General features: G+C 53.0%; 1 protein-coding gene across 1 annotated transcript in view; it reads left to right on the top strand.

Annotated features, from left to right (window-relative positions):
* Positions 1 to 19413, top strand: part of HIC1 (HIC ZBTB transcriptional repressor 1) — an 83401-nt gene extending 63988 nt beyond the window's left edge. Inside the window, exons 3-6 of the mRNA XM_078611603.1 lie at positions 11254 to 11300; positions 11399 to 11686; positions 17229 to 17754; positions 18403 to 19413. Of these exons, the coding sequence (XP_078467729.1) occupies positions 11254 to 11300; positions 11399 to 11686; positions 17229 to 17754; positions 18403 to 19413 (1872 nt within the window). The remainder of the gene's footprint in view (positions 1 to 11253; positions 11301 to 11398; positions 11687 to 17228; positions 17755 to 18402) is intronic.
* The last annotated feature ends 1042 nt before the right edge of the window (positions 19414 to 20455 follow it).

Here is a 20455-nt window from a genome sequence, read left to right as displayed (position 1 = left end):
TGGTGCTGACCCACCCGCACCCTCGTGTAAGCCACAGTGCCGACCTTCGTAGGTGCTCGCTCACCGCACTTGCCCAGAATAAGTCTGTTTAGGCTGTACGGAGCGGGGGATCTTTGCCCTTGTCCTTTTGTGGTGGCCTTACACCAACCCAGGGGTTATCGCAGACTGCAGAGAATTACCGTCACCACAGACAATGGAACTAGTGAGCTTCCCCCCCACTCCGAGCACCCCAACCCCCCTCCTGTATGTGTGCATGTTGAACTTCTTTCGCACAGTACGTAGCCAACCGTGCTAATCGGAACTGCGGGGGGAGGGTGGGGGAAGGACAACAAAACTAAATAAATTAGTTTTCAATCTACATTTAAAAGTGCATAGCTCCAGTGGCTTCCTAATATCGGAAGAGCGTTCCAGACGGCCGCGGAAGCGCATCTGAAAGCGCCGCGCGATGCGGTGACACCTGTGCCCCCACCACATCGTGTGATTACGCAACAATTGACGGGTAGCAGCACGTGCCATTGACCAGAATATAACAGGAGAACGGACACGTCGCAAGCCCCCTATGGAGAGCGCCGTCGTGCGCCATCTCGAGTTGAGTGCGGGAGATCAATTGAAATGGGGGTGGGGGGGAGGCATGAGTAAATGCATGTATCGTGCGAGAATATTAGTTTACAACCGTTGCAGTGATGTCCACTGCTGCGTTATGGTAGACGAACGTTTCCCTGGTTCCTCCTCAACGTTGGAACTTGAGCTCCTGAACGTAATTTGCCGTACGCGAGACTATAACAGGATTCCCACCTGATAACGGACGCTTGTGTTGCGCCCGAAACGTCGTGATTTATTTTATTTTAAACCTACGTGACTTTACCGAAAGAACCAAAGAGTAAGGATTCCCTGGTTTGATCCGAGAGTTGGCCAACTGAAGACGTTCCACAAAGACACTTCTTCACGTGTTGTATGTACGTATGCTGAACTTCTTTCGCACCCGTACGTAGCCATCCACGCTCATCGGAGGTGCAGGGGAAATGACGACAGTTTGGTTATACCAGGGGTCGGCAACCTACGGCTCCGGAGCCGCATGCGGCTCTTTACGGGCTGCTTCTTGACGATATGTACGTATGTACAGTATGTACATAGATGCATTGCGGCTCTTGAAATACTGAATTTTGTACCGAATTGGAAAGAAATGGCTCTTCTTGTTATTTTGGTTGCCGACCCCTGGGTTATACAATACGGTAGCAATCGGTGACAGAGATAAAAAAAAAAACATTAAGCTCTACATGGCCGGACTTTCATTATTGCTTCTCTCTCACGTGTAGCGATGTATGATTTAAAGCACTTGTTCAATCCACTGCCGCATAAATGCCCTCCCCGTACGCGTGTCAAGTCGTGGGAGTTGTTTGCCCACGGTGTGGGCGGGCGAAGAGAAAAGGTGCTCAGGACCGCGGGTCCGTTATCACACGCCGCCGGTGATAGCCGTGCTCGTGAATGAATCAAACTCAACGCCGCCAGGTTCATAATAGCGCAGCGCGCTAACCACTGCTCCCCCAACGCCAGAAAAAATAATGCTTCAGCCTCTAATAGAGAAACGCATTGCCATGGCAACCTTAATTGACGTGACCATGAAATCAGGCCAACCCGTATCACTACCGCGAGCGAAAAACATCTGTAAAACTGTTTTTAATATTTCTTCATTTTCTTGCCGATGGATTTGTGAAGCGGAGCCTGACGTATAAACGCCCGGCCCTGCGAGCGCGCGTCCCCTCCGCCCGGCGCCCATGATTAATGAAAACGAGCAATTGCTCCATTATATTTTCTTTCTTCACAGAAATTTGTATCGGCGGCCATTTGTCAGGCGCAGTGAATGGCGGTTGGCGGTTGCTGCGGTGTAATTTGACGAGATTAATCACTCGGGTGATGCTGTGTTGGGCAGGGGGGGCACTTGCATCCGGTTTCACTGCCACCCCGAGCGGGGAACGCCGCGATGCCGGCAGAGAGGACGACGCGATGCCCCTTCCTGTTGTTTCCACGCGACGTGGAGGACACGACCCGGGCCTCCCTTCCCACACCATCAACCCCTCCACGACGCCCCCCAACCTCGCGCGGCACGTTGTGCGCCGTTGCCGCTAATCTGCGTTCATCCGTTCCCGCCAGTGCCAATCCCCTCTTACTGGGAGGGCGGAGGGGGGGGGCCTGAGTCGGTGATTTTTCCGCTCGAATGAGTATTGAGGCGGTGCTCCACCTCCCTTTTACAGCGCTGAGCCGGCGGTCGAAATTATGTGTTCCTGTGGCAGGGACGAGCCGACAACTGCCGTTCACGTCCCCCACCAAAGCGATACTCATTTTGTTGGCCCCGAAGGGACCCCGATGGGTTGAGTCCATCCCCCGAACCGAGATTTGAATTTTCAACCTTCTGACTGCGAGCCGCTTGCTCAGCTGCCAACGCCACCTGTGTCCGGATAGAACAATAACGCAATTAGTGACGCTAACAATCTTTTTTTCTCGACGTGGATGACCGTTGACTGCGTTGCGTGGAGCCAAGTTCGGTGTCGCTCAAAAGCTAGGCAAGAGGGTGGGGTGGGGGCCTTTAAATTAATATTCTGATATTTCTGATTCAACAGGATGATGGCGTTCTAGGCAGCGGGGGGGTGGGGGGGGGAGGTTGTGAGTCACGCTGCTGCGGAGAGTTCCACTTTGAGCTTTTACTCGCAGGGCGACAGCAACGAAAGAGGGACGCGGTGGACGAACGAAAGTAGAGGCGCGGTGGCACAAGCAGGCGATCTTGTAGCTGGCCCTGATGGCGATGGGAAGCCGGTTGGAGGGAGCGGAGGGAGGTGTTGGGAATCTAACCCAGGACGATGCGGACGAGATGGTTGCAGTCATAGTGCGAGCGAGGATGTTTGGCGATTTCGGTGGCGATGGGTGGACGTGAATGACGGGGCGCCCCGAGGTGGTAGTTGGGAGAATCTGACTCTGTGGTTGGTGGGCCTGTCAAAAGGGGATGAGGTTTGAGTCAAGAGTGAACTTGTCGAGGAACTTGTTGTTGTGCTTGGAAAATGGGATAGTGGAGCCGGCGACACGTATCTCCTGATTTGATGCGCCGCATATGCAGTGGTGTGCCGTGCATGTGCACATAATCTGGAATGCATCTCGTTGATTGCTCCTTTTCCCGAGAGGTAACTGCTCGGGGTCGTTGGGATGGGCGTGCTCATTGGGAGCTGCTTCGTGTTGTAATGCGCGGGAGGACACCGGGTACCGAGAGAAACCCCCAGGAGGGCGAACGCTCCCGACTCGGCACAGACAGGTCAGCTGCTGACCTGTCAGAATCACAAAATGGGGAAAAAAGCAGAAGGCACTGTGACGGCGTGTGTGAAGGATATTGCGGGCAGTGCCCGGGCCGCCTGTGGGAGAACAGATGGTGAGCTTGTTTGAGAGATGTAGAAGAGCGTGGAGGTAGCGCTGAGTACAGGGTGGGGGTGGGTGGCGGCGGTGCTGGTGGTCATGATCGGAGGTGATGTGGGTGGTGGAGATGGGGGGGGGGGCGGTGGAGGTGTTGGGTGTTGTGGTGGTTGATGGTGGTGATGGGGATGGTGATGGTAGGACTGGTGGTGTTTTTTGGTGGTGATGGGGGGTAGTGGTGGGGATGGCGGTTGTGACAGAGGTGGTGGTGGTGATGGGTTTGGTGATGGAGGCATTGAAGGTGATGAGGGTGGGGATGGTAAAAGCGGTGGTGAGTGTGATGGTCGTGGTGATGGGGGTGGTGATGGAGGCGATGATGGCGTGACCAAGGGGAGTTGGGGCGGTGGTGGAGGTATTGATGGTGGTTGTGTGGTAGAGATGGGGGTGATGATGGTGATGGCGGTTGTGGTGAGTGCCGTCACCTGCGGCTTGAGGAATGTGACCTCTGTGCCTGCGGGTGACTCCACACAAACAGGTTCTCTCCCTCCTCCCCGAGAAGGCATGGGGGCTCGGGGTGGAGGTGGCCTGTGATGCTGGGGGGGGGAGGCAGAAAAGAGCAAGAGCTCAGGGGGGCGAGAGGGGTCACAGATGTGGATGTGGGGGCACTACCTCCCGCGCAAGGTTCTTGCATTTCAGTCTTAATGCTTTTATTTGCAGTGATGCCTCATACACTACGTCTCTGTCTGAGCAACCGGTGGGCCGCAGGCACAGACTGGGTCGGAGTGTTCACTTTTTGACATGTCGGGCGAGTACTTTTTGTCTTTAAGTATTCTTAAAAATGTAATAATACTATTCAGTACTCTCCCCAAGTGTCCAGTAAAACCTCACTGAGTCTCAAGACTTTTCCAGGAAGGTCCTGCATCAGGTTGGGTTCTGCACCACGATGCATGTCCATTTTTCTGAAAAAACCCACAAAGATCCCATATATAAACTTAACATACTGTTGGGGCAAGTGCTGTGAGCGAGTAGCATCCATGAAGGCCGGCACGGAACACGAAGGGAGTTGGGTGTCCAAGACCACCCTTGGCCTCGTGCCGATGTTTACACACTGCTCCACATTTGAGGCTGTGTCGACCTCGGGGAGGCCCAAGTCCGGTTCAGACCATCATCACCGGTGTTGGCCATGAGTGGGAATCAAACTCGGGTCGTCAGGTTCGTAGCACAGCTTAGCGATAACCTCTGCAGTGCCGTAGGTGTCTATGAAGAACCCCCCCCCCAAAAACAGCCAACATTTGCCACGAAGTGGCGGTGATGTCACCACGAGCTTGTGCCAGGCCAGGTTCACTTTGAGGCCACGTAAAGTATTAAAGACTCGCCGACAGAAGGTCACTGGACAGACCCAGGTGCCATGGCTTGACTGACTGAGGCGACTGGTCGATGCACCAACTGTGCCCCCTACCGTGCCAACTTTCTGCATGTTAGCTGCCCACCGCTCCACTCATTGTTGTGAGCATCGCCCCTCTGCCCTCCGCTGTTGTTTAAGGGCGACTGCCTCCAACTACCCAAGTAGCGTCCTTCACGAGCCTCCACCACAGAGGTCGACCTTGACACCGCTGGTACCGGTCTTCAGCAAGTCCGCTCAGCTCCACACGTCACTCCTCCGCTCGGATGTCCCGTCGGCAACCTGCTTGGGTCCGTCATTTTCCTGCAGGTGTGGGGGCACGCAGGCTCCATCGCAGCGTGATCCACCACGAAGCACGTTTGTCCTCGGGGTTCGAGGTGTTCGTTGACGCCACGTTAGGGACTCCGCTGCGTGGAGAGTCGAGAGCGCGACACGAGGCCCTGGCAACCTAAAGGCACTGGCAACAGCCACAACATTTGTATACATGACACTTACATTTTTGAGTGTATTTGTTAATAGCTATCTCCTAATCGATCTTGGATGTATTGATTACACTGGTCTACAGCCAAAATGCTTCCGAAATGAATGTAGTCCAACTTGACTAATTCTGGGTCACTGAGACTGAAAATTATGCTTCAAATTGTTTATTGCCTCGAGTTTCCAAGATATGCTACTGGTTGAGTGTATACGACCCTTGACTTGGGAATGGCAGAGGATGTGTTTTCAAGGGAAGGGATCTCAATTTCAACCAGAAATTACTCGAATACATATTTGACTGGATCTATGAATAAATCTATGACTGGGTTTGGACAGTACTTGCTCTTTGAGCAAAAAAATGAATGATGCAATTTGAACCTGGTATTGCATCATACATGATATGAATTGCATTATGTTATTCCTAGAAGTCATGGATGATGCAATCATAACTAGGCGTACATCCCTCTTTTGAACAAATTGCCCGATATCAGCTCTCTTATTTGTCAGTGTTTGATTTTGCAAAGGGACACATTTCTGTTTAGCCAAAGTGAGCAGAGATGCCTCGTACTTGTGTGAACAAAGCAGATAACTTCTGATGTTTGTGGTGAAGTGACTTTTGCAACACAAAAGTGCAGTATAACCACTATGTTAAGAAAAACCGATCACCTTCATTTTGGCTGGAAAATTGGAGATCAGGACAATATGTGGGCCCCACACATGCTGCAACACTTGTGCAACAAATATTCGCCAGTGGTTGAACAGGAAAAGGAAATCTATGTCTTTTGCAGTGCCAATGATTTGGAGAAAGCCAACAGATCATATCAACAATTGTTACTTCTGCATGGCGCCTCCAGTTGGGAAAGGTGTGTCAAAGAAGAAAAAGCGGACTGTGCATTATCCAAACATTCCATCAGCTATACGCCCATGGAGAAGGACTGCCGGTTCCAGATGCACCAGAATAATTCTCACTCGAGTCAGACGAGGAAGAGGATTACACTTCTGGTCCTGAACCATCAAGGTCATTGACCCAGATTTTCTCCAATCCTCCTCCTCTGAACCACACCTCATAATACAAGGTGAACTGAAAGACCTTGTCAGGGATTTGGAACTACTCAATAGTAAGGGAGAGCTGTTGGGCTCCAGACTGCAGCAGTGAAATCTCCTGGCAGGTGATGTTAGGGTTTCCATGTTTCGTGACCGTCAAAAGGATCTTGTCCCATTCTTCTTCATGAAAGGTGATCTTGTAGCCTGCAACATCGATGGTGTGATGGCAGCACTCAACATCGTTCATGATCCAGATGAGTGGAGACTGTTCATTGATTATCGAAGATCAGTCTTAAAGCTGTTTTTCTGCATAATGGCAATGTTTTGCCATCAATTCCAGTTGGTCATGCAGTCCATATGAAGGAAACATATGGCAACATGAAACAACTTTTGAGGTGCATAAATTATGACCAACATCAGTGGCAGCTTTGTGGCGATTTGAAGGTTGTTGCTCTCTTGCTTGGTCTGTGGACTGGATACACAAAGTACTGCTGTTTTCTCTGTGAATGGGATAGTCGTGCGAGAGATTCCCACTACATCAAGATAGATTGGCCTCTCCGACAGTCATTGGAGCCTGGGAGGTAAAGTGTTCAGCATCCACCACTTGTTGAATCAAGGAAGATTTTGTTACCACCTTTACACATCAAGCTGGGGCTGATGAAGAACTTGTACAAAGCCATGGACAAAACACAAGCAGCTTTCAAGTACCTCCGTGGGAATTTTCCAAGGTTAAGTGAAGCTAAGATAAAGGAAGGTGTCTTTGTTGGTCCTCAGATTCGTGAACTTCTTCCAGATCATGCATTTGACAGTGCACTGCATGGCAAGGAAAAGACGGCATGGAAAGCCTTCCAGTTAGTGGCAACACATTTTCTCGGAAACAACAAGGAAGACAACTACAGGGAATTGGTGGAAACCTCCTCAAGGCATACAAAAGCCTTAGTTGCAACATGTCACTAAAGATATATGTTTTGCACTCTCACCTAGATGTTTTGAGCGACTAACATGGCGAGCGATTCCACCAGGACATTGCAACAATGGAGACACGCTATCAGGGCAAATGGAGCCCATCAATGCTTGCAGACTATTGCTGGACAGTGACAAGAGATGCTCCATTTAATGAATACAAGAGACAAGCCCAGACGCGCCGAGTAGAGACTGAATAAGGACTAAACTACGTACTTATATATACATAATAGTTTTTTGCCTTTTGTTTCATTTTTTTTTATATAACCCTTTTTCTGTTTTTTTAAGTGTTACATGAACAGGACAGGTGACATGTTATCATGTAAAGCAACCATAAAGTCATGAAAAGACCTAGGTTTACAATTCATGAGTAAAACTATACTATCTACACAATATACATAGACGTAAAATGTAAAAACTGAAATATTTTGGGAACGATAGCCAATCAGTTATTTTAAGCACATCAAAATCCATAATAAACAGCAAACTTAATCTCTGAAGCAGACGTCTAAAAAATGATAGACCAGTGTTATTATTGTGGTTAATATGGTGCGTTATTATGCAACATTATTTGACGATTAGTCATATTGTAGCAGCTCGGGGGAGCGGCGGTTAGCTCACCGCACGAAGAATCTGGCGGCGTTGAGTTTGGTTACTGACCACGGCTAACATAAGTGGTGCCCGATAACCGGACCGATCCTGAGCTCCCGCTTCACCCGTCAGCACTGACCAACGTGGTGAAGTATGGTCAAACAACCCCCACGACCGACGCGCATGGGGGGAAGTCTTCATCCAGGAATGGATTGACAAAGGGCTCTGGATTATTTCATTATACAAAGTTAAACTTCTTTCTCACCGTACGTAGCCAACCGTGCTAATGGGAGGTGCGGAGTTCAGTTGTGTTACACATGCTGGCATACGCCTATGCACTTGTAAGTACATTAAATGTGTATTGTTACGAATGTAATTATGTTGATCGGTAGTTTGGTTGGTAGGTGGGTGGGTCGGTTGGTCGGCAGATGAGTAGGTATTTAGGTATTTTTAACAGATGGGAAGGCAGGTGCTTGGGGTATGCATGTGGGTGATGTAATAGCTATATCATGCAGGTGTATTTCATTCAGAATCCATTGAGAGTTGACTGAGAGGCACCACTGTTTTACATGGGAGAGCTTTAAATCACAGGACAGAAATCATTTAAACTTATAATTTCTGAAAAAAAGTAGTTTAATCGGCAAACATGTTTTAAAACGATTACACAGCAGTGTCGATCTAAAAAAAAAAGTCAAACAATCACACTTTTGCATCAAAGAAATGTATTAAAATAAAATATAAAGTGCGTGACTGCAGATACTGCCCCGCCATTCGTCGCTTCTGAAGCACGCGGACGAACAGACGAGAGACGAGCGCTGTGAAATTCCATTGAGTTGGTGGAGAGGAAGTGCGGTTGTGGTAATACTATTCCACGTGACTAGAGTCGAGAGCAGTGGTTCTTCACCTGGGGTTCACACCCCCCCCCCCCCTGGGGGGTGCGAGAGATGCCCTTTCTCGAGGTGCGAGACATGGCCAGATTTTTTTGAAGGTAAACCATCGAAACAAATTAAGCACGGGCACGTCAGTACAACTACTTTGTTTCATCAAAGTTATGTATTTATTTACATAATACATTTTTATCGTGCGGTAAAGGTTAAGAACCCCTGGTCGACAGCCACGGTGGCGAGATGTTAACTTCCTCGCCTGGTATACAGGAGGTTGTGGGTTCGATTCCGAACCTGATGCCTGCTGTATATTTGGAGTTTGCATGTTCTCCCCGCGGTCACATGGATTTTTGTCCAGGCCCTCCGTTTTTCTTCTCCACATTTGGCTGCTATAAATGTCCACACGATACATTTGTGGCCAGGTCGCTTCTGAAAAAGAGCTTTAGCTGGTAAAATAAAAAAATAGTTTCAGTTGAGTTTTTACATTCTAACTATTTATAATCACGCTGTCATTACAATAGTAATGCCCCAATTGAGTTTTAATACTCTGTTTCAGGAGGTCCCTGCGTTGGGATGTTTGTCCAATTGCATTAATGATCGTGTAGCAAATATCTCTGAGCTTACTTGTATCGTCACGCCCATACGTCGCGATGCGGTGGGTGTTTGTCAGGCATGTAATGATTTTGTCTCGTTTGTGCAGATTTGTTCACGCCATGAGCATAAACGTAACAACGTATAATTTGTATAATTCCTAAGTAATCAATTCTCACGCACACACACGTGTGATTCAAATCACGTGTACGGAGAGCGCACGAACCGATTTGAATTGACGACTGAATGTATAATTCCTCCTCTTACCCTAAATAACAAATGTCCCATCACAAATAACTCTCACTACAGTTATTTTGCTGTGCCTTTTTTACACCTGATGAAGGAAGCTTGTGTTTGCCTCCAAAACGTCGTGATTTTATTTAGTTATTTTAATTTATTATTATTATATCATGATTTTTTTTTTTACCTACGTGACTTTACCGAAAAAACCCAAGAGGCTGAATGCATTGTCAACACGCGGAGTCGTCATGCCCTCCCCGATGTGGGTATCGGTGACCTTGTGTTATGACCTTTGCCCTTCTGTGGGCCCTGTGTTGACGCATTCCCCGGCGCCCTGACGTAACCTCGCGCGCACAAAAACACCTGCAAGAGGAAATCGACGGCGACTTAGCGTGGGAGGGGGTTTGGCAGCCGCTCGTCCATGCGAGTTCGTGGTCGGCTTAGCACGCCCGGCCACCGTCACCGCCGTGAATGGGGCGCATAATTAAGAGCCAAGCTGATTGCTGAGGTGGCCGGGTGGCTCTCAGGGGGTTATCGCCCCGTGGCCCGTGTCGGAGCAGCATTGAGCCAGCACCACGGAGAACCTCCAGAGCCTCCAATCCCCGGCTCCCGCCCGAGATTATAGAAGAGGCTTCTTGAGTGCGGCGAGCTTGACGGCCTCCGCTGCTCACCGGTGACTGCACAACGCCGCCATCATAGTAATACAACAACTAAAGATGGAGCTTTTTGCTCTTAATTCTTCGGCAGAGAACGACCCTAGAGGGGTATTTATCCGGCAGGCAAGAGGGGAGAGCCACTCGCGCGTATCTGTAATCGCTTCAGAGGGGGCAATATAGAGTTCATATGTTGATGAGTGAGGCCCTTGAAGGATAGCTGGCGAAGAAGTAGGATATCACTGTCAAGGTCGTTGCGTACACTTCCACCACGTGTGCATTGGCTGTGTTAAGTTACAGGTGTACTGAATGGTCAAGTGTATTGCTGCGTGCCTACAATGGCAACGTTGGTGAAGAACCCAAACGCATACGAATAGGTTTTCCACTTTTTTCTGGCAACAAAACAGCTGTGTTAAGATGTTAAAACACCAAACTGGAACCTTTTACAAGGAATCATGCCTGCATTAACCACATATACTTGTGGTCAAAATGCAAACAAAAAACACACTCTTGATAATATATGCATTGTCTTTGCAACTGATTGGTCCACACCAGAGACAGCTTTCTTTCGAGCCTAGTCTCAAACGGTGCTAGATACAGTTTAACACATTCCTGCGGAGGGAGCTGGTAGGAACGTTGGGTTGCTCGGTCAATGGCCAGGGTCAACGGCGGCGTGGTGTATTCCGCAAATATGCCCGACTGAGGGCGGGCACAAGCCGGCGTGAGTAGGTTAAACGTTGAGTTTTATAAGGGCACCACGGGGTGACCAGTCCCTCCCCACCCAGCCTCTCCCTGCACGACGAACACAATAATCCTGTGGGCTGGTGTAACCAGGTTCCTACCAGCATAATTCAAGCTGTGAGTTAGACCGGGACGCAGCACCGAGACATTTACTGCTCGAGTGCACATCGCACAGACTCCAAGGAGCTCGACGTTAACGACGTTAATTTGATCGTCGATTAAAGAACGACGCACGGTTTCACCGCCCCCCCCCCCCCCCCCCGTCTCGCAGGGGCAGCGCGCTCGCCCCGAAAAGCCCTTCCACGTGGCGCAGAAATGGTGGGCAGTCGGTGGACCTGGTTGCCATGCCGATGACCCTTGAACTTGTACAGCAGCACCCCCTGTGACCCCTGCCTGTGGCCCCACCCCGCGGTGAGTGCGGCGGCCTTGGCCCACGTCACTGAGGGGTGGGGGGGAGGGGCGCACGGTGCAGCTTCAGTGGCGGCGACGGCGGCAGCGGTGGCGCCGTTGCCTGGCAACGGCCTTGGAGAGCAGCGCTTCAGCCAATGGGCGAACGCCGCAGCCACCCCTGGCGCTGTGTGGGCGGGGCGAGTGTCTGCGAGCGCGCACGTGCTCGTGAACGTGCGCGTGCCCGTGAACGTGCACGTGAACGCGCGCGTGAACGTGCGCGTGAACGCGCGCGTGAACGTGCGCGTGCCCGTCTTGTGAGTTGCGGACGCAGCGGTTAGCGCGCGCTTGGCTGCGGAGGCCGGCGACCCGAGTTGGATTCCCGCTCACGGCCAACATCGGTTACCGAATATCTGAACTGGGCATCCCCTAGGTAGACTCGGCCTCAAATGAGTCCCCAGGGCAGTGTGTAAACATCGCCATTGGGGAGACAAAGGCGGTCGGACGTGATGCTGGCCACCCACACCCCCTGTTGTGCCATGCCAACCTTCATAGGTGCTCGCTACGAGCACTTTCCGCAACAGTTTGTTCAGGCTACAAGGGGGCTCTTTGTATTTGTGCGCACTCTCTATTGGCACAGTAGGGAGCACAAGACGGTGCATCTGCCAGTCATCTTAGTCAACTCATAATACCTGGGTCGGTCCTGTGACCTGTCAGCAGTGAGCCGTCGACACTTCACGTGGCCTCAAGGTGCACTTAGCCTGGCACAAGCACTGTGGTGACGTCACCACTACTTAGTGGTGAAGAGCGGTTGTTGTGCGGTGAGTGTACTGATAAACCGGGCCTCACTTGGGTTGACTCAGCCTTAAATGAGTTCCTTGTGTGTGTAAATGACAATTTTTTTAGACGAAGGCAGCCGGGCGTGCGGTGCTGCCCCAACCGCCCCCCTCATGCCCTGGTGGCCTTAATAGATGCTCGCGAACAGCACTTGCTCCAACAGTGGCATAGAGGGCTATATAGATGACTTTTGTTGTGTGCATGTGAGAGTGTGAGTGTGTGTACGTACGTATGTATGTACGTATGCGAGTGTACGAGAGTGACGTGTGTGTGTGTTAGGTTATTTTAATGGTGGTCGCCGACGCACTGCGACTCTATACAGATGAACAACATCCTGTCACGGACACCCACAAAACTTGTATCCATATTATATTAAGTTAATAAACGCGGGGTGGTAGGGGAGGGTGGAAACCCCCCGTACTGCACCATATGATTCCCCCCCCCCCCCACACCATTTCTTTAGTGTTTTAGTTTTCTCTGGGCCGGGTGCCCAGAGTTTAGTGTAGCTTCTGCACATAGGCTAAGGCCTTCAGTAATTTTGCGAGCTGAGTTTAGGTGAGTAAAGTTAGATTCGGTGACGACCCCAGCCGCGGAGCAGAGGGAGCGCTCACGCGCGCTCTCTTTCGTGGAACAGGTAGCGAGTCCTGGGCATGGCCGTGCGCGTAACAAGAGTGCCGAGTGTCTCTCTAAAGGCCTCCACCGCCTGGGGCACGGACGCGCAATGGGAGAATGCGTCTGATGCAATGGCCCTGTCTGCTTGAGAGTGCTCGTGCAAAGCTGAAAATTTGGCGCCCACGAAGCCACGGAGAAATTACAGGACGACACTGACAGTGGCGACGGGGACGGTGGCGTCGGTCAGAGCCACGGTGCTCCGAAGTACGGGCAGAGAACCTCTGCGAGGGCGGCCGCTCGAAAGGAGCGGTCCGGGGCCGGCACTCGGCGGCCACTCAACAGAAAGCGACCTGTGGTGGTGAGAACCACGGTCAGAGGAGGGCCCACAGCCCCTCGCCTGAGGAGTCTGAGGGCCCAGGGAGAGTGCAAGGAAACTGATGAATGGGAAGAAGAAGAGTAGGAGGGCCAATTCTCAAGAGTGCAGAAGAAGCCTCAGAGAGTGCTAGTGAAAGACATGAAGGCGGTTATCTACCAGCGTTGGTGAGTGGGGGGGGAGAAGATTCTAAACCTCCTTGTTAGACGGGGTCAAAGGGTCTAACCCCTGAGGTGGCCTGCAACACTTTGGGATCTCCCTCGGCACAGGGTCCAGTTGGAGATTCTTCAAAAATCGGCCGGCTGCGAGCGGAGGCCAGAAGGCCGATCGAGGGGGCAGGAGCCACAGCAAGGGTCTGCTCGTGGGTGACCTTGGGACACATGGCGGCGGCATTGTTAGATGATTGGGCCAGGCTCCGGATGCGGGCGCTGCAGCAGTGCCTCTTGCAACAAATGCGACTCGGGAGGAGAGCTTGTGGCAGTATTTGCCCCGATCGTCACAGGCGGCGAGACAGGACCTGCAGTCGTAACTGCCAATGCCCCGAGGTAGGAAAGAGAAACCCGATAGGATTTTTTCCAAAGAAGCTCGTGATGTTGGAGACTGACGCCAGCTTGGCAGGCTGGGGGGGGGGGACTGCTGCCAGAGGGGAGAGCTTTGCAGGGTCAGTGGTCGAGCGCGCATAACAGTGAGAGGGCGTCTTGTTTCCTAGAGCTCGGAGCGATTCACCGAGACCTGGCGTGTAGCTCATGGAGGTGTAGCAGGAAACGGGGTCTTTGTCAGATGCGGCAACGTTGACAGAATCAATATTTATACTGGAGGAATCCGATGAGCTCTAAAGCTTTTTTTCACAGATGTCCAGTAGGGGCGGGTAAGAACGTTACAACAACAAACAGCAAGAAAGGGTCCTAGATTTGGCTGCTAGTGACAAACCTTTGTGTGTGTGTGTGAGCTTGTGTTTGTGTGCCTTTTTGTTCTAGTCCGTGTGTATTACCACACGTGCTTAAGTGTGTGTGTGCTGGCGATAGATGTTATCATATTATCAGATTAAACTTCAGCAGTCCCATACCCATCCATGCTCTGGGTATAGCCCAAGAATTATGCTCCCAGCCACCGCCGCTATTGCCCCTTCTCAATGAAGAGTGATGCATACGGAGCCGAGCGTTGGCATATCCCATTCATTCCGGTGCTGCGGCAAATACATTAACTCCTCAAGTTATTGCTCAGGGAATCGGCACAGGACCACATGGTCCAGGCAGTCCCAAGTGATCCTGGAGTTGCAGCCAGTGCAATGACGCTGCTGTTACATTCACATCTCTTTGGGGAGAGAGACCCCCAGTTGCCTGTAGGTGATGCCCGTGCGAGCTCGTTCGACGTGAGGGCTGCCAACGTCGCTCTGCGTGTGGGTGTGCGCCTGTGTGTGAGCCTGTGCATGCGTGCCTGTGCGTGCGTGCTTGCGGCTGCATGAATGCTGAGTGTCGCTGCTGCTGCGGGCAATATACGGCAATAAACTCCCAGCGACGCACATCAAGTGGCAAGTTGGGGTTTCACCTGGTCTGGGGAACCGCCTCCCCTAGGTCAAGTCGGCTGACGGTGAGCACCTGGTGAGGTTATGGTGAGGTGTGCGGGCAGGCAGCGCAAGCTCTAGGGAGGAGGGAAAGCCAGTTGGGCGAGTGTGGCGCTTGCCCCCCTCCGCCTCCCACCTCGTGCGGTCTTCTTCGGTGGGGTGTGGAGAAGGGCGCACTTCGCTAACTTAAAAGAAAAAAAAATACGTGGACACCGATTCGTTTCCTGGTTTGTATCATGTTGAGCCGAGTAATCTCACGTGAAGGTTTTTGGCCGTTTTTTTAATTTAAACTGTTTTAATATTTTGTTCAGACTTGTGTCTTTTTATGATGCTGTTAATGCATAATAATACTCTTTGGTTCTTTCGGTAAAGTCACGTAGATATTTATTTTCTATCTACGTGACTTTACCGAAAGAAGCACAGAGTATAGATTCCTGCAGTCACGAAAGCTTCAAATCAAGATTGCATAATGATAATAATAATAATATACCACCAACTCATTATGAATGCCCCAAACCCATCGGACCTCAGAAGCCAAGCAAGCGCATGCGAGCCTGGTTTGGTACTTGAATGGGAGAGTGACTGGGAATACACCAGGTGTTGTAGCCTTGCGCTGCGAGGCGGCCTACACAACAAATGGGGTCTTTTATCAATCCACCTGGAGGTTTTAAGTGTCGCCCTCCTCCTTCGTACACTTGGGTTTTCTCCGGATTCTCTCCCGTTTCCTGCCACGTGCCAAGCACTCATTAATGGAATTGTCCGAACCATCCCAGAAACGTTTTGGTGTCTCGGTGAGGCTTTTCTGGGCAAATAAATGGACGTTGCACACGTCCGCGTTGGTATACGTGCATCTGGGGGAGGCTATGGGGGGAGTTGGTGTCAATTGCCCATCTCGTGCTCGTGTCGGCTTCATGACAGTGAAGTCGCATGCCTTTGCAGATAAGCGTTGACAAGACGCATCGGGTCATTTTCTTTTTTACTCGCATACCGCAGAGAGCCTGGTGCAGGGTTAACCAGTTGTAGCAGAATGGGGGACGGGGCAGTGTTGTCATAACAGCCTCGTGTGTGGAGAGAGACTCTTCTTGTATCTTGAAAGATTAAGCTGAACTTAGCGAACGTTTACGTTTACAATAGGCACAGATATTGTGGCCGTCGCCTTGTTTGTTTCATTACGCGTCCATTCGGCAGACGTGCTTTCTGTGAATGTTCTCTGAGGTGGCCTCAAGGCTTTCAGACTGAGTGGTGGTGTGAGTGTGTACATTTTAAGTTTTATCGTTTCTTGGAAATTGGGTGGTGGGGGGGGGTACATACGTTTAACTTCTTTCACACCGTACGTTGCCAACCGTGCTAATCGGAGGTTGCGGGTGGCTTTCTGTCGGAAGAGAAAACGAGATGTCTGCGGTTGACGTCGGAAAGCGGGGAAGGGGAAACGTAAAGATCTGAACCCGCATTTTTTTTGTCGTCGGACGAGCGAGGCTGGACCCGGCCACGGGCAGAGTTCCAAATGTCGCAGCTTTCGCAAAACGTGCCCTTCCGCCCCCTTCCCCCTTTGGTCCATGTTTACAAACCGTCTCCACTCGGGTGCGAATCGGACAAAGCCTGTCGATTATCTGACACCAGAATATAGTGTCGGCGGTGGCGGACAGGGTGGGGGGGGGCACGCTGGGAGATGCGATGGCAGCTGGACACTGTTGTTCTCGTGCCCGTGTCGGTACCACTGGTGGCACCATGGCAACCTCGCACTAACACGTGCGCGGGTGTTTTCGCGCGCGAGTCACGCGTAGGGGTGCGTTGCTTCGGCGACTTGTGGTGAAAACACGAATGGGTGTGGGTTGCCTGCGCGCGTTCGCAAAAGCAAAACAATTCTCCCCGTCCACGGGAAGTCTCTCGAAAACCACGATTCCCAGAAGCAACGGCGACCCACCGCTGCGCCTTCAGCTTGTGTCCCGTGGCGTTTGTGTATCTTACGGTTGTTGTGGTTGAGCTGCCTATTGGCAGTGATTTGTCTGGCCCCACACCTTGCTGATATAAGACTTAGTTGCTGTTAAGGACGATCCACGGGATATTGGATTTAAGATGTTAATATTCTATTGAGTTCTCTTTTCTAAAATTCAGAAAGCGATGACAACGTTGACCTTTGATCACTACGGCGGAATTCGTAGAGAGGCTGCATTCATGCCGACGTCTCGACTAAAAAAATATAAAAAGCCATCCAGCGGTAATAAATAGCAAAGGGTCTGTTTTGCCAAGTATAAATGAAATAACTTTATAAGGGCTCATCCAGCTGTGGACCACAGGGACTTGGTTTTTCCAGCAAAACTTAAGCAGCAAAGCTCGGGGAGAAGTCGCGTGAGCAGGGTACGGGCAGTCAAACAAAATGCTGCTCGGTTGCCTGCGCCCATGGGCCAGGTTTGCGTGCGCGTTGCGTGGGCCCTGTCCTGAAGTGCCGCTCTCTCCGGGTCGTCTTCCGCAGCCGGGAAGTTCCGCGCGTCGGGGAGCTGCAGCGCGTCGGGGAGCTGCACACCCTGGGCTCCGGCGTCGGCGAATATTTCCCATCGCGTGTGGCTCCGGACGACGCGGGGCTCGACCTGCGCGGCGGTGGCAGCGGCGGTGGCAGCGGCGGCGGCGCCGGCGGCGGCGTCTCGTCGAGCGAGCGGAGCCAGCTCGTGGGCCTCGACCTCTCCAAGAAGAGTCCGATTCGCGACTCCCGCTCGTCCTGCGGCGGCGGTGCGGAGCACGCGGACCGACTGCACTCGCCGACGCCCGCCCCCTCCGGCGCCGACGGCTACGAGGGCCGCGGCTCGGCACTAGGCGAGGCGGAGGCCTGCCTGGGCCTCATCCGACGGACGGCGCCATCCCCGCTCGGCGGCGGCGGCAACGGAGGCGGCGGAAGTAAGCTGCCCGTCTCCAGCGGCGCCGCAGACGGGCTGCCGCTGCCTCTCAACACGAGCTGGCTCAAGCAGGAGCCGGCTGAGCGGCCGTGCGACCGGAAGGATCAGGTGAGCGCCTGGGGCGGAACTCGCAACGAGGTTAAGAAAAGAATATCGCCGGCGTTTCCCGGGGCAGGGACACGGGTGCATTTTGTGTGCACGTACGCTCTTTTGCTCTCACAGCTCCAGGCCAGCGGTCAGATTTAATCTTTGTTTACCCACAATTTTCACTCGGAGAAAATATTCGTACATCCTGGACCTTCTCTGTCAAATTCCATGGTGTCCTGTCTCTCTCCCCTCCCCCAGACCCTGCCCCTTCTGCAAAAACATAGGCTTGTGAATTAAATGTTTTGTCCTACATTAATGTCGGGCCCCCACATCTCCTATGAGGCCAGCTCACTCTCCCCGGCGATGCTGTCCAGCCCTCTGCACGAGCACTGGGTGTGCGCATTTCTGGGTGATGAATATCCGAACTGGCCCTGGGCCTCCCCTAAGTCGACTGAGCCATAAATGAGTACCTGGTTGCGTGTGTAAATATAAGCATTGGGGAGACAAAGGAAGCTGGGCGTGGTGCTGGTCAACCTCTCTTGTCGTGTGCCCTAACCGGCCTTAAAAGGTTCGCGCACTTGTCACGACAGTCTGTTGAAGGCTATATAGGGGATCTTTAGCTTTGTATTTGTGTGTACGTGCGTGTGTGTAAATACGCTTCTCACACAGGACCTGCATCACGGGCCATCAGCTCAGGGCGACCACAAGACCCCTCCGAACTCTTGGGCCGGGGCGTCCGGCGATGACGACGAGGTGCCCGTGCCGCCAAGCAACGGCGTCGTCGTCTATTCGGGAAGCTCAAAGTCCGACGGCGGTGGAGGCGGCGGCGGCGGCGGCACGGGGCTCTACCAGACGACACGCTCGCTCCTCGGTGTCGCCACCATGGAGGAGGACGACGACGACGATAACCGCAGCCTGAACGACGAGAGCGGGATGAGCGACACGGGCAGCGGCGGCTCGGAGCCCGGGCTCGAGCGCTACGCCCACTGCAACCACCACCACCGGCACGCGGCCGCCTACGGCGAGCCCGACGCCTTCGGCGGCGACAACCTCTACGTGTGCATCCCCTGCGGCAAGGGCTTCCCCAGCTCGGAGCAGCTGAACGCGCACGTCGACACGCACACCGAGGAGGAGCTCTACCAGCGCGAGGCCGGCGGCGGAGGCGGCGGAGGAGGCGGCGGCGGCTGCGGCGGCGACGACGACGACGACGGCAGCAGCGGCTGCGCGGGAGGCGGCAGGGGCGGCGGCGGCCCTCCCTCGGCGTGCGGGGGAGGCGGCGGCGGGGGGCCCGGCGGTCTCGACGCGGGCTGCGCCGACGACTCGGCGGAGGCGCGGCCGTACCGCTGCATGGCGTGCGACCGCGCCTACAAGGACGCGGCGACACTGCGGCAGCACGAGAAGACGCACTGGCTCACGCGGCCGTACCCCTGCGCCATCTGCGGCAAGAAGTTCACGCAGCGCGGCACCATGACGCGCCACATGCGCAGCCACCTGGGCCTCAAGCCATTCGCGTGCGAGGAGTGCGGCATGCGCTTCACGCGCCAGTACCGCCTCACGGAGCACATGCGCATCCACTCGGGCGAGAAGCCCTACGAGTGCCAGCTCTGCGGCGGGAAGTTCGCGCAGCAGCGCAACCTCATCAGCCACATGAAGATGCACAGCGCCGGGCAGGCCATGTGAGGCCCCCCCCCCCGCTCTCTCCCTTTCTGGACCCCCCCCCCCTTCCCTGTGGTCGCCGGCGCGTGGAGGTGAGCGAGCTAGCCGGTGAGCCCGGCGCGTTGGCATCGGGCCGAGTCTGTGAGCTGGCGAGCGGGCATCCGCAGTTTGTAGGGTTTTCGATTAACCGTCCGTTTGTCGTCGGCGTTGCCGCTGGAACAGATTTAACCTCGTGACACTGCGTCAGTAGCACCTATAACCTGATTTTAAGAAATCCATGGACCAAAATTTACGATGGTTTTTATATGCGTTATTTTTTTTAATATGAGTGTACGTCCATTTTAAAGTAACATGTTAAAGGTTATCATTTTACAGGTGTTGGGCTGTCATAATTGGGCTTGGTGCATTTTCGTTTTACGAAAACGGTTAATTAATTTTAGTGATGTCGATTTGTCTAAAAGATCGCCCTGAGCGAACGGCTCGCATATCGGGAGATGTCATTAAGGCTCGAGGGGGTGGTGGGGGTGGGTAGGTGGAGGGTCTTGGTTGCCGTCTGAACCAATCGAAGTCATCGCCACGTGAGGCGTGCGCCAACCAACGGGTGTGTACGGTCATCGTGCGCGCAGCCCCAGCTCACCCGCCAGCTCACCCGCCAGCTCACCCGCCAGCTCACCCGCCAACTCACACGCCGCCAACTCACACGCCACCACCTCCAGCCGCCGTTCCATGGCATCGCTCGCCCTCTCTCGCACACACGACCCCCGCAACTCAGGCAGGAGGCGATACAATGCCACTCTTTAAAAAACAAAAAGGAACAAAACAAAGAGGTATTTTTTGTTGTTGTTTAATGGCCGGTGGTTTGCATGGGACCAGTGGCTGACAGGGTCAACCGACGCGAGGGGTCGGATCGTCTTTGAAAAACGGGAAGAGAGAAAGAAAAAAACGAAAACTTGCCCCGCTTTGCCCGAGGCGCGGCGCCGCAGCAGACTGTGCGGGCGCCCGCCGGCGGGGCTTCCCGAAGCTTTGTGCCGGTATCGCCAACCCTCACCGTGTCCTCTCGATTTTG

This window comes from Lampetra planeri, chromosome 37, assembly GCF_965212315.1.
Source record: "Lampetra planeri chromosome 37, kcLamPlan1.2.h2, whole genome shotgun sequence".
NCBI lineage: Eukaryota > Metazoa > Chordata > Hyperoartia > Petromyzontiformes > Petromyzontidae > Lampetra > Lampetra planeri.
Note: the sequence above shows the minus strand (reverse complement) of the source record. Positions and strands in the feature narration are given on the sequence as shown.